This window comes from Cajanus cajan, chromosome 9 (genome assembly GCF_000230855.2).
Source record: "Cajanus cajan strain Asha chromosome 9, NIPB_CcT2T_4, whole genome shotgun sequence".
In the NCBI taxonomy this organism is placed as follows: Eukaryota; Viridiplantae; Streptophyta; class Magnoliopsida; order Fabales; family Fabaceae; genus Cajanus; species Cajanus cajan.
In genome coordinates, this window is record NC_138525.1 from 5650218 (window position 1) to 5662648 (window position 12431).

The following is a 12431-nucleotide window of genomic DNA, read 5'->3' on the forward strand; positions in this document are numbered from 1 at the left end:
TCAACGTGTGGATTGAAACCTCTTAAGTCCTTACCTAACCCCATTAAAAAGTGGGATGTGTGTGTTACCTCCTCCTCATTGGATGAGTTAAAATAAAATAAAATTAAGGTCATTGTGGTAGGTCAAGTGGTATATATGGTTCATATATAAGCTTAAGGCCAAAATAAAACTTATACTTTACTAGACCCAAACGTTAACTGTGACACATAAGTTCTGATATAAGACGGATGCAATTGTGGTATACGACTACGATGGGCTACATTTCATAACTATTAGATTTATCTCACTCATTTCTATGATAATAAGAAACACTATTGAGATTGACTGTCAAGAGCTCTATGTGGAATGGAGAAAGGGTATAAGTATAGTGATTGTACATATATTTCCGATATTATCCAAGAACTAAGATTGTCTATCCCTTTTATTAGGTGAAAATTCCATAGGAAAAAACTTACACATATAAGTAGGAACTGCAACTTAGTTAGATTGCTAGCTAAACTAGCTTTCTCTACAAGAGACATGTTTTGATTTGACTTGAGGAAGTGCCTTCCCAAGCACAAGGTGTTCTAGACCATATCCATGACACATTTTGGCTTGGTCAGTCTTTTACACTATTTGTTAATGTCATGGATTTTTTTAAAAAAGAAAAAGGAAACACATTCAACACTAGATTTTTTTTTTCCATCTACATTGAAAAACAGAGCACACCGGATCTCTTCCCATCGTAACCTGCCAACACCTTTTGTTTCCCTGCCCATCACTACGGCGGAGAAGATCGTCGAAGGGCAGTGCTAGCCATTTGCTTAGATTCCAAAAAAGCAAATGTTCTGTACTATTTCTGTTTATATTTTGTATTGGTCTAATGTTTTTGTCACGTTAGGCTCAACCAAGAGCTTTGTTAATATCACATTCCACTTAATGTGTTTTGATAATTTTTTCTTCTTTCTAAATTGTTTTTTTGTTCTTTGTGCTTATTTTGTTTTATTATCCTCTTTTTTAATTTGTTATTATCATAAATTAATGATGTGAATTAATCACTAAAAGTCAATTCAGGCAAAAAGAAAATCAATATATTTTGGCCCTTTTTAAAAGTTTTTCTTTTATTTATACAAATTTGGTTGTTGCCTTAATTATTGAGATTCACTATTAAAAGAATTTATCATATAATAACACACATTTTGCAGTGACATAATATATATTACTAAAAATTAATTTTATTTATATTATAGATACAATATATGTTATTTTATTGTTAAAAGGTGCAGATATATATAGATCATAGTAACACAATATATTTTGTTGAATCTCATTCTAAATTAACGTTAAAACTGTGTGTAGTTATACATTAAATAAATATTTGTACTTACATATATTGTATTTATAATAATACTTTTGTATACCATTATAAGTAACATTTTTTGTAGTGACTCCCTTTTACAAAATAAATGTTAGTATAAGATTTATTTTCAAATTATTAATTCAATTGAATGACTTCCAAAAATAACAAAAAAAACTACTTTATTCAAAAGTCCTTGTAATGTTCATTAATTTTGGCCAATAGTTCACACTATTATCATCTATGATGATTAATAAATAAATTTTTTTTAGTTCAAATGATTTGACATTTGTGTTTCTTAACCAAAATCAAAGTTTGATCTTTGTCTTAGACGTAAAATTGTAATTAGAGTACCACTTTATTCCTAATATGGCTCGATCTGATAAAATAGTTGTAACATTGTATGCTTTTAGTAAGTTTTTGTTGATTTTATTAAATATACATTGTTATTTTGATTGTTGTATTTATTTGAGAAATTATGAAATTAAGAGATTCCTTATGAATTTTAGTTGTTTAGGGAGTTTCTTTGGATAAAGGTCTAATTTGACCTTGAGGTGAGGGGTATATAAGTTTTCTTTTAAAAATTGAGATTCATAAGTTCATTCTTAAGAATCCTAAAGAGATAGACTAGAGAGAGAAGTTTTAAAGTTCTAAACCATTTTCATCTTCTTTTTAGCCTCGGGAGTCTTCAGAGCTCTCAGTCGAGTTGATTGTTGACAATTCAAAGCTAGTGGGTCGAGAATCTGAGTTTGGTGTGGAGCTTTAGAGGTGCTCAGAGCTCATCCCTTATCTTCCTTCTTCCTCAGTTTCCTTTGAGTTTGGGGCAAAGGAAGTTAGACTTGATGAGTTGCATCTTGCTTGATTGTCATCAAATGTGGTTCCATAGATGACTTAATTATGCTAGTTAATGTCATGGTAAACTCACACACAAGTTGTTATACCTTATAGGAATACTAGACTTCCCAGTTTAAGTAGCAAAATGTGTGCAACCATGTAGTGGATTATTATCCAAATTGATTGTTGATCTAGCTGGATTAAAAAAATTGGGTTGTTGGTTTAGTAAATTCAAGTCACTTAAATTGCTCATTTGTATTATAAAAGATCTCCTAGTTGAAATACGTGACGACGCATATAATTCATTTGTTTTGGATATGTGGTAGAGTTGTTGAATGGTATGTTGCATATGTTATGTTGTAGTGTTGTTAAATCTGAATACTTAGTGTGTATATGATGCATTGAAGTTTATATGTTTACCTACTATCTGAATGATGTTGAATTACATTGTTGAGTTAATATGAGTTGAGTACTATGTTATGCTGTGTTGACAAGTTGTAGGTTAATATTGTGTTGAAGTGAAAAAAGTTGTTTGTGTTGGTAGTGTAGTAGTTTTAAATTCTATGATGACTATGTTGATTCTTTTAAAATTCTAGCTTATCCTTGTGATTGAACTGTAATGATCATATTTGGTATGAGAGTAGAGTGAGGATAAATTATTGTTGGAGTTCATTTTGAAGCCATGTAGGGTGATGGTATCGTAGATCTTTTGAGCTACCCTAATGTAACTAAATGGTAGTAGTATTGCTTGATCAACAACTTGGATTTTCTTTTCATACTTGAGTACTGAATTATTGTGTGTGTATGTGTGTGTGTGTATATATATATATATATATATATATATATATATATATATATATAAGTATATCAACTACTAAATCATATAACAGGTATTTGTTTGTGTGTATATATCTTATGATATTTATATCAAGGTATTATAAGTATGAGAATCCTAAGTTATTTTATATATCCACTACTAGTAGTTAAATCGTTAAGTGTAGGGATCATAATAAACCGTTACAAGAGTTATCCTCCTAGCTATAAAATAATATATGACAATTAATAAAGTTAGTATCTTAATTTGTTTCTTAACTGATCAAAGTGTATTCTCTCTCTACAATTACTCTCTTTCCACTTTTGCTTCACCTATTTTACCTTCTAATGACACATTATAATTATTTTTATATTTTTATTTTCTATTAAATATCTTTATTATGTGTTATTCTTTTAACTTATTATTTGCCTTTATATTTACCCAAAAGATTTATAATAGTAACAATACATGTATAATGATAGATAATTGTCAAACATGCCAATATCTTTTATCCAATTTAAATAATTATCGAGTATATCTTATGTTTTAGAGTCTTATATATTCTGGTAAAAAATAAGCAATTTAAGTTAAGTTTTTATGGTTAATACAATTATTTAAGCCTTAGGTATTTTTACAATTATTTTTAGTTAGTTCTGAGATAGAGGAAGGAAAAATCTAATGTAAAAAAGATAGTGAAAGGAGTTGGACATTGGAGCGCTCAGTCAGAGTGAGAGGGAAGCAACCTCTTAATGACTTCATTCTTGCTCAAGCAAGCCAAATGGTTGCTCAAAGCGAGCTAGCACATAAGACACCCTTGGGACACCATGAAGAGTACATTCAAATGAGCCATCTGAGTAACCTAACACAACAAGGCCAACATAGACATGTCATCAAGCTCACTTAAACGAATCTACCTTGTCATTTAAGCGAGTCTACATTGAAGAAGCCCATTTAAAACATTATAAAATTAGGACATTATAAAATTAGGACTTGAAAAAACATATAGATTGTGCCTTTGTGCGAATTCCTTAACATAGCTAAGTCTCCTATTATCAGGAATTGATGTAGTTGTTGGACTCCATGTAACCCTTTGCTCTTTTTAGTAATTAAAGTTTGTTAATTGTTATTCTTTTGTTTTTAATACATATTTTGGTTTGACCACCCTTTACATAATCTCATAGAATTAATTAATTGAGGTTGAAAAATCATTTTGAAACTATAATATAATGAATAATACTAACAACATTTATTACTAAAAATATGATAAGAATTATTAGTCAACTTTTAAACTCTCAGCCTTAATGTAAATTATTGTTTAATTAACTTCATCAAGAAATTAAAAAACTTAAAATTTCTCACCTAAAAAAATAGAGTTAAAATATTTTTGTTAGTTGTTGAATTAATTTAATAATTATTGAAATGAGATAATAATTGAAAAGATTACATATGAAGTTGGATATGAAGTTAATCCCTAACATTCTTTATCATAAATTTTCAATCAATTTTTTTTAATTTACTTTTATTCTTAAAACTCTAAAAATACATGCTTTATTTTTTTTTATGTTCTTCAAACTATATATCTTGTTATTTATGTATCTAGTTTATTTTATTTTATTTTATTTTTCTTAATTAATATCAAATTAGATTAGCTAATTATTACACAACTTCCTATAAATTTAATACTTGAATTTTTATTTATTTTATTATTTGTCCTGCACCTTTGTGCAATCAGCAAATGATGTATTTAAAATTAATACATAAAAAATGATGTGTAAAATTCTCGCCGCCCTACAACATGGGCATGCATGTAGCTTATACTATTTTTACTTCGTGGTACGGTAATAACACTTTTCTTATGCATAATCGACAATTGAATTGGTAATTTAATTTTGAAAACAATTATTGGAAAGAATTTTTCAAAAAAAATTTCTAAAAACAATCTTTTTTTGTGCAATATGAATCTTATTAAAACAAATTCTTTTCAAAATATTCTTATAACATTAATAATAAAACACATTAACATGCAATTGTTTTTTTTTTTTTAAAGAATTACATGACTTTTAGTTCTTCTGTCAATCCGAGGATGTGACGAGCAAAAATTAATATTTTCATAATTTTTTTGGTCCATTCATTTGAATTTAATTCTTTATTTGTTAGAAAAGGATAGAGTAAATATTTTTAAAAATTATTAAGATAGACTTCGCAAAATGCTAACACTTTTCTTATTTATAATTCATTCTTGAATCTAATATTTAGTTTTAAATCATTTTCTTTTTTAAAGAATTCTCTAATGTTTTCTAAAAGTAAATTTTAACGACTTTTTATATTTGAGAGAGATACGGACCGGGCTAAGGCCCTCAATGATGGGCCTATGTCTATAAAGAAGAAACTGATAACAACAAATTAAGAAAATTGCCACGTATATATTGCAATGTCATTTAACGTTAGTACCTTGGTAAACGGGGTAACTCGGCCACAATTTTGTATAAAATAGAAAAAGACATTTTGTTTTTGTACCATCATGTTTAATGAATTGATGTGGTCACATAGGTTCTAACTTAAGTAGTAGTCTGAAGTTATTTGAGTTCTGAATATACAATATCTAACAAAGAATACTTGTTTCAGTAAAAAATATAAAAATTGTTATCACAAAAAAAAAAAAAAAACTTGGGTTGTTGGTTTTTTTTTTATATTCTTATTTCTCAAAACATCAAAATGGCGGAGGTAGGACTTACACTGAGAGTACAAATATAAATTAATTGGTGGATGAAAGACCCGCAATAACTATTTTCTATACAGGACTTTATATAAAATATTTACCGATTAAAACTTGATTTGGATTATGAAAATTTGAATGTATATATATTTTTTACCTATAATATTCATGATTCATAATTAACCGTGGTTTTATCTTATGTTAATAAGTTAGTTGAAATAATATACGTAAACCACAAATTTATTAAAGTTACTGCTCTAAAAATTAAGTTTGAAGTTATGCAGCATAAAAAAACTTCAAGCGGAATCACTATGGAGAATGCGAAAAAAACACTTTTGAACTGAGCATACTATAATGACTTAAAAAACAAAGCACATTAACGTGTAAAATTAATTTATTTTAGTTTTTTTTTTCTTCCACAACATTTGCATCTACCCATTCTTCGATGGTAATTAATTTCAGTTTTTTTTTAATCAGCCAAGAATATATTGAATATGTGGTACTAGCTAGGGGTGCCATACAAACCCAAAATTACAAGAAGAGACATAATAAGATATAATTAATGTGTGAGCCAAGTTGGACAGCTACCAAAAAAAAGTTTACATATTTAATCTAGCCCCAATCAATAGATATTATGGCTATACTTAAGCCTAATATGGTAATTAATTTCAGTATTTGAAGTATAAATTAAATTTGTACAGAACTTGTATTTTTCCTGTCTCTAAAAAATATTTTTCTGTTACTTTTCTAATAAGAATATATATTTTTTTAATTATCCATCTCATAAACCAAGTAGTTCCACTAATATGAAGTTATTTTATTAGTTTAATTAAAGTTCTCAAAATTTTCATTATCTATAAAGAAAATATATGATAAAGACTAGTACTAAAGCCTAATATTAATATATAGATTACTAAAATGGATGCCTAATACTTTAATTAGAAAAAAAATATAAAAATATAAGAAATCGCATCTAATTTTGTCACTATATTATTTTATACTTTTGAGAAATAAAGGTAACGTATGACTTATGTATAGAAAGTAATTTTTTTGGTAAAGTGTATATAAAAAGTAATTAATATTATGATTTTATTTATGAATATTACGATGTAAAACTAGATATAGGGGTCTGCTTTTTCTATTTTACATTACATAGCATATACACGTAGTCACGTACAATAATTGCCGTACTTCAATTACATTGCCTACATTTTTTTACCATTGAAAACGGAGAAGGAAATTGTGGTGGAGTGAAGAACAATTGAGTTCTTAATTAACTACAGAAAAGGCTGAATTAGTACGCTACGGCGCCAATTAAGATAAAGGTCCTACTTCTCCCTTTACCCTTTCTATAAATAGAGTATACATTATCACTAGTTTTCTCATCCTTCATTATCAAACATAAATCGTTTGAGTAGATCTTTACGTTGTAGTGTTACTACTAAAAGATGGGTTCGAAGATCCTAGGCCTCTTGGCCATGCTCCTTTTCATCTCCTCAGGGGTGGCAGCCAGGGATTTGAAAGACGGTGAGCTATATATACATCATTTTGTCTTATATTGATCTCAAGAGTATTTTAAAGTATGGGACTATTAATTAATGTTTTTAAAATCCTAGTTAAAAACATTTAAAACATAAGAAATATATGAAAAGATTTTACTGATTAATGTATTTTTGTTATAAACAATATTATAATTTTTTATTAACTTAATATCATTTTAGTCCTTATAATTATGCGTTTTTTTTTTCTTGCAATATCTTTCCTTTACAAAATGGTCTTGTTTTGTTCTTGTTGGCCTTTATTTTAGTCCATGTGATATGTTCAATTTTCCCCCTATTTTTTCCTTGTAATATGTTTTTTTTAATCCCTATCAATTTGTGTTTTTACACAAGTAATTTAAAATGAATCAAATACCGTAAAAATAAAATATTACAAATTTTAAAAGAAGATAATAACAATGACTAAAACATTCAATGGTTAAGATTTTTTTTTTCATAAATGAAAAGTTTTAAAAAATGTAATTACATATATTAACAAGACGTTGATTCATTTTTTATTTAATAATTTTTAATAAACATCCCTAAAAATTCGATAATTGAACCTTTGTATTTAAATGATGTTTACAAGTCAGGGGTTTCTTAAACCTACTGATTCGATCATAATTGACCCCCTTACGACATTTTGTATGGTGTTCCAATTAATTTATTATCATGCACTTAATTAATTCCTTTTCTTACTCATTCTTTATGTTCACTTTATTTCTATTTCTGCTATCTCTCTCTTTTCTTCGTTGCTCATGAATCACACTTACGATTTTGTTTTTCTTGCCCGCCTCCTATTAATAATCCCTAACAAAGTATTTTTGTATATATATCGTAAATGGTTGACGTGTGATGCGCTCTGCAGATGAGATTGTAAGAGAGAGAAATCAACTGGGTGGTGGTGGTGGTAGTTTGGGGGGTTACATTGGTTTCGGTGGTGGGCCTGGTGGTGGGAACCGTGGGCCTGGTGGTATCTACGGTGGGCCTGGAGGTGGCTATTTTCCACCTGGCTACTTCCCACCTCGTAACTACTACCCACCTCGTAACTACTACCCACCTTACTTCCCTCCTGGCGGCGGTAGATTTGGTGGCTTCTACCCTCCTGGCTTCTTCCCTGGCATCGGTGGTGGCAGTGGCAACTTCCCTGGCGGTGGTGGTTTTGGTGGTTATGGTGGCAGCTTCCCTGGTACCGGTGGTTTTGGTGGATTCCCTCCTCGTGTCATCCCTGGCCAAGGGTAAAGGCTAATGTGTACTGTACTGAGAGGTTGCTTAAGCTGCTAGCTGCACAAATGGTCCACACACTGTAGTTTCTATACATGTATACTTTTTACAAATTAATGTTTCATCAATAAAATCTCCTACGTCTTTGGGAAAGGAAAGGAGCCTTGTCTTTTCTCCTCACCTTTCATACCACTAGGGCTCAATAATACGTTGTACGTTCTGCATGCGTACTAATTATGTGATTAGTTTAAGAGGAAACTCAAATATTAGTATGCAGAAATAGGTTGTCACAGTTCCTGCTTTTACACCTAGTACTCTTACTATTGTATTGTATCCTCTCTGTTGTTATTTTATTAAATTTTATAAGCAATCCTCTCTGTTGTTAAGTGTACATGTCTCCTTCTCTATAATTATCATGTGATGTCGTCATTATATGTATTCTTTACAACCATATCTATATATTTAGAAAGCTGATTGTTTACCAAGCCGATCGAATGAAGTTTCATTGAACAAGGTCAATGCTGCAGTAATTTCCCCTAATTAAATTACTCAATACAGTGTATATAACAGCAACACGTACAACTCAATCCTAAACCTTTTATCTATACATAGGAGCCTTTTTATCTTGACGATATTAAGCGAAAACAAATCACCAATGAGGGCTAAGAAAACAATAATCACCTATATTAAGTTTATTGTGATGTATTGAGAACAAAAACATCTTCTTTTCTTTTACGCACAATAATAAGAGTTAATTATTTATATACTGCCAGTATAAAGTTTCTTTTACACTGTCAACTAATCATATGTTTTAATAGTGTCATGTCAGTTGCTTACTTAATGAAATAAAAATAAAATAAAATAATTTAAAAAATATGATTGGTTGCCAGTATAAAAAACTTTACACTGGCAGTGTATAGATGATTAACTCCAATAATAATGATAAGAAACATATTAAAATAACACCATATAAGAAATAGAAAAATATCACACAATTTTATTTAACGTGGTTTAGCCTCTCATGCCTACGTCTACAAAGATGTTCATCATTTATTTCAAAATGTATTATATATATCATGCAAATTCTCCCATCAAATTTTTTGGGTTAAATTTGAAAACTCCTCACTCATAAATTTTCTAACGAAACTTGAAAACCCTCATTCACAAGTTTTCTGGCGAAACTTGAAAATTCTCTTTCATATAACCTCCTCTCTCATTTAAGGCGGTGACCCACTCTACAGATTGGGTAATTTTTCTCATCTTAAGAGTCTCTATTTATTGAACTTACATCACAATTTATACGTGGAAATAAATCTCTAAACAATATCATAAAAGAATCAATATCTTTTAAAATCTAAATAATATCTCAAAGATTTAATTTAAAATTTTGAATTATTTTTCCAACATGATGATAATGAAGCAACTGTGCAGACTATAAAGAACTTATTCTTTAGATCAAGTCGAAATCTAAACATATACTTAAGCATTTACATCTTACCCAAATCATCACGTAAAATATTATATTTAGAGTAAATTTTTATCAAATAACAATACTTTGCGCCGACAATATATCATGGCAAAATTCAGTATTAAAACTAAAATCAAAATAATTTAAAATAAAATTTAGCCTTACTTATATTTTTATAAAATTTATAAGTCAGAAGAGTATGAAATCATCTTCATTTCAATGTTTGGGATTAATAATCTTTTAAGAAATTATGAAATGTTAATTATCTATTTAATTACTTATTTACTGCATATTAAAAGAACACTAACTCATATCGCCTCTTCTTACTTTTCATTTTCTGCTTAAAAACATCTTTCAAAGACCGACAATACATCTCACAATGTAAGACATGAAATAGTCTAAGTACATGCTATACTTAATTGGACGAATTCAACAACCTAGAAATGGTTGTCGTTAGGGGAGCATAGAATAGATATATTATATAGATTCCAATATAATATTTTTTCGTTTAAAGACACAAAAGACATTTTAGGCATTCTAATTATGGAAAATTTAACATTTTATATTTTGTACACTTTGCTTTTCTTATATATACACTTATACATGTTGCAACCATCATTTTTCTATGGTACGCATTATTTTATTTTACTAATTTTTAAATTTACAGTATTTATACTTTTTAATTTTATATTTATTTTTGTCTAAAATACAAGTATTTTAGCATCTTTTAAAAAAATGAGTTTCCTATATTGTTACTACCAAATATTAATAAAAACAAAATAATAATACAAGTTATTTTCATGGAAACATTATTCACTAGTAGAAAAATGGTAATTTACGTTACTGTATTCTCGTCAGACAAAGAAAAATCCGGCATTAAAAAAATGCGGTGGCATTTTTGTAATAAAGTCCAACTTTTTTACGTCGGACCTCATATGGGCCGACGTAAAAAAGCAAATCTACGTCGGACATAAGCTATATCCGACGTAAATTTGCTTTTTTACGTCGGCCCCTACGAGGTTCGACGTAAAATATCTACAAATTTCAAACTGTATTCGCGCACGCGTCAATATTTAAACAAGAGAGCTTTGAGTGTAAGTGTCATTCGGGTTTTCTGAGTTAAGATTTCGTTTGAGTGTATTGTATCTGAGTGTATGTTTGCGCGTTTGGGTAATTCTTGAATTTTTGACCGATTGCATTGGGCTCGCGTTTGAGGTTAGTTTGGAAAATCCTTTCTTAATATATTAGCTTATATGTTGAAAATAAATGTATGTATTTATCTATTAATATACTAGTTAATATTATCATCTTCTTTGCGTTTGGCTGAATCATCGTTTGTTAATACAGGTAGAAAATGCTTTGTGTGTGGGTGGATCTGCAAGTAGAGTGGGTGGATCTGCAGCAGAACGGGCCGTTCTCCGAGCAGAACGCTATTTTTTTTGTTTCCAACTTTTTTACGTCGGCTCTTGTGAATTTTTGACGTAAATTTATGTCGGCTATCACAACCGACGTAAATTTACGTCTCCCGCATTTACATCGGACCTGTTTCTGGCGTAAAAAACTTAAAATAAGTGACGTAAATTACCCTTTTTGTACTAGTAATTTTAGTATATTAATAAATAGTCATGAATTATATAAATTTATTCATTAACTTATTACTAGATTTATATATCATTTTAATACATTTATAAAGATAATTATGACTTGTGTGAGTGAACATATGTATATATAAAATATACTGTAGTTAATTAATAAAGGTTAAAATAATATTTTAATTTTTATAGTTTCACTTATTTTACTTTTTAATTTCTATTATTTAAAATAGATTTTTTAGTTTATATATTTATCCTTTTCAATTATTTTAAATCCTTATAATTTAAGATAATTTTTTCTAGTCCTTATATTTGTAATTTTTTAAACCTTTTAGTTCTCTTCATTTTTTTATAATATTGTTTATTTTTGTGTTTGACGTAATAGATATATTAATTCAATTTTATATATTTGATATCAAATTTATTTTATTGGATTACTTTAAATTAGATTTTTTCGATGTTTTATGACTTTTATATTTTCACTTGTGACAATCATTATTGATATACCCTTTTTATTTTTATAAAATTGAAAATATATATTATATTAATAAAAAATAGACAACGTTACAAAAATATTAATGATAAAAACTAAAAAAAATTAAAAAATTGTAAATATATAAACTAAAGATTTATCTTAAACTATATAAACTAAAAAAGAATGAAAAAGATAAATATAAAAATTTTAAAAATCTATTTTAAATTATAAAAACAAAAAAATAAAGTAAATAAAATTATAGAAACTAAAAAAATGTCAATAAAATTTAAAAACATGTCCAAGTGACTGAGTGGAAATGAGAGACTCTTCGTGTATCCACTAGAGCTTATATGTTTGACATATATCATTAATATTAATATTGTGTTATATACAAAGACATTTCAATATTATTATATTTATTTGAATAAGTTTTT

General features: G+C 28.1%; 1 protein-coding gene across 1 annotated transcript; it reads left to right on the top strand.

Moving 5' to 3' along the window:
• Positions 1-7072: 7072 nt before the first annotated feature.
• On the top strand, positions 7073-8848 carry LOC109795247 (uncharacterized). Its single transcript, XM_020354692.3, has 2 exons — positions 7073-7227; positions 8107-8848. The coding sequence occupies exons 1-2, from the start codon at positions 7149-7151 to the stop codon at positions 8478-8480; spliced, it is 453 nt and encodes a 150-aa protein (XP_020210281.1). The 5' UTR covers positions 7073-7148; the 3' UTR covers positions 8481-8848.
• Positions 8849-12431: the final 3583 nt, after the last annotated feature.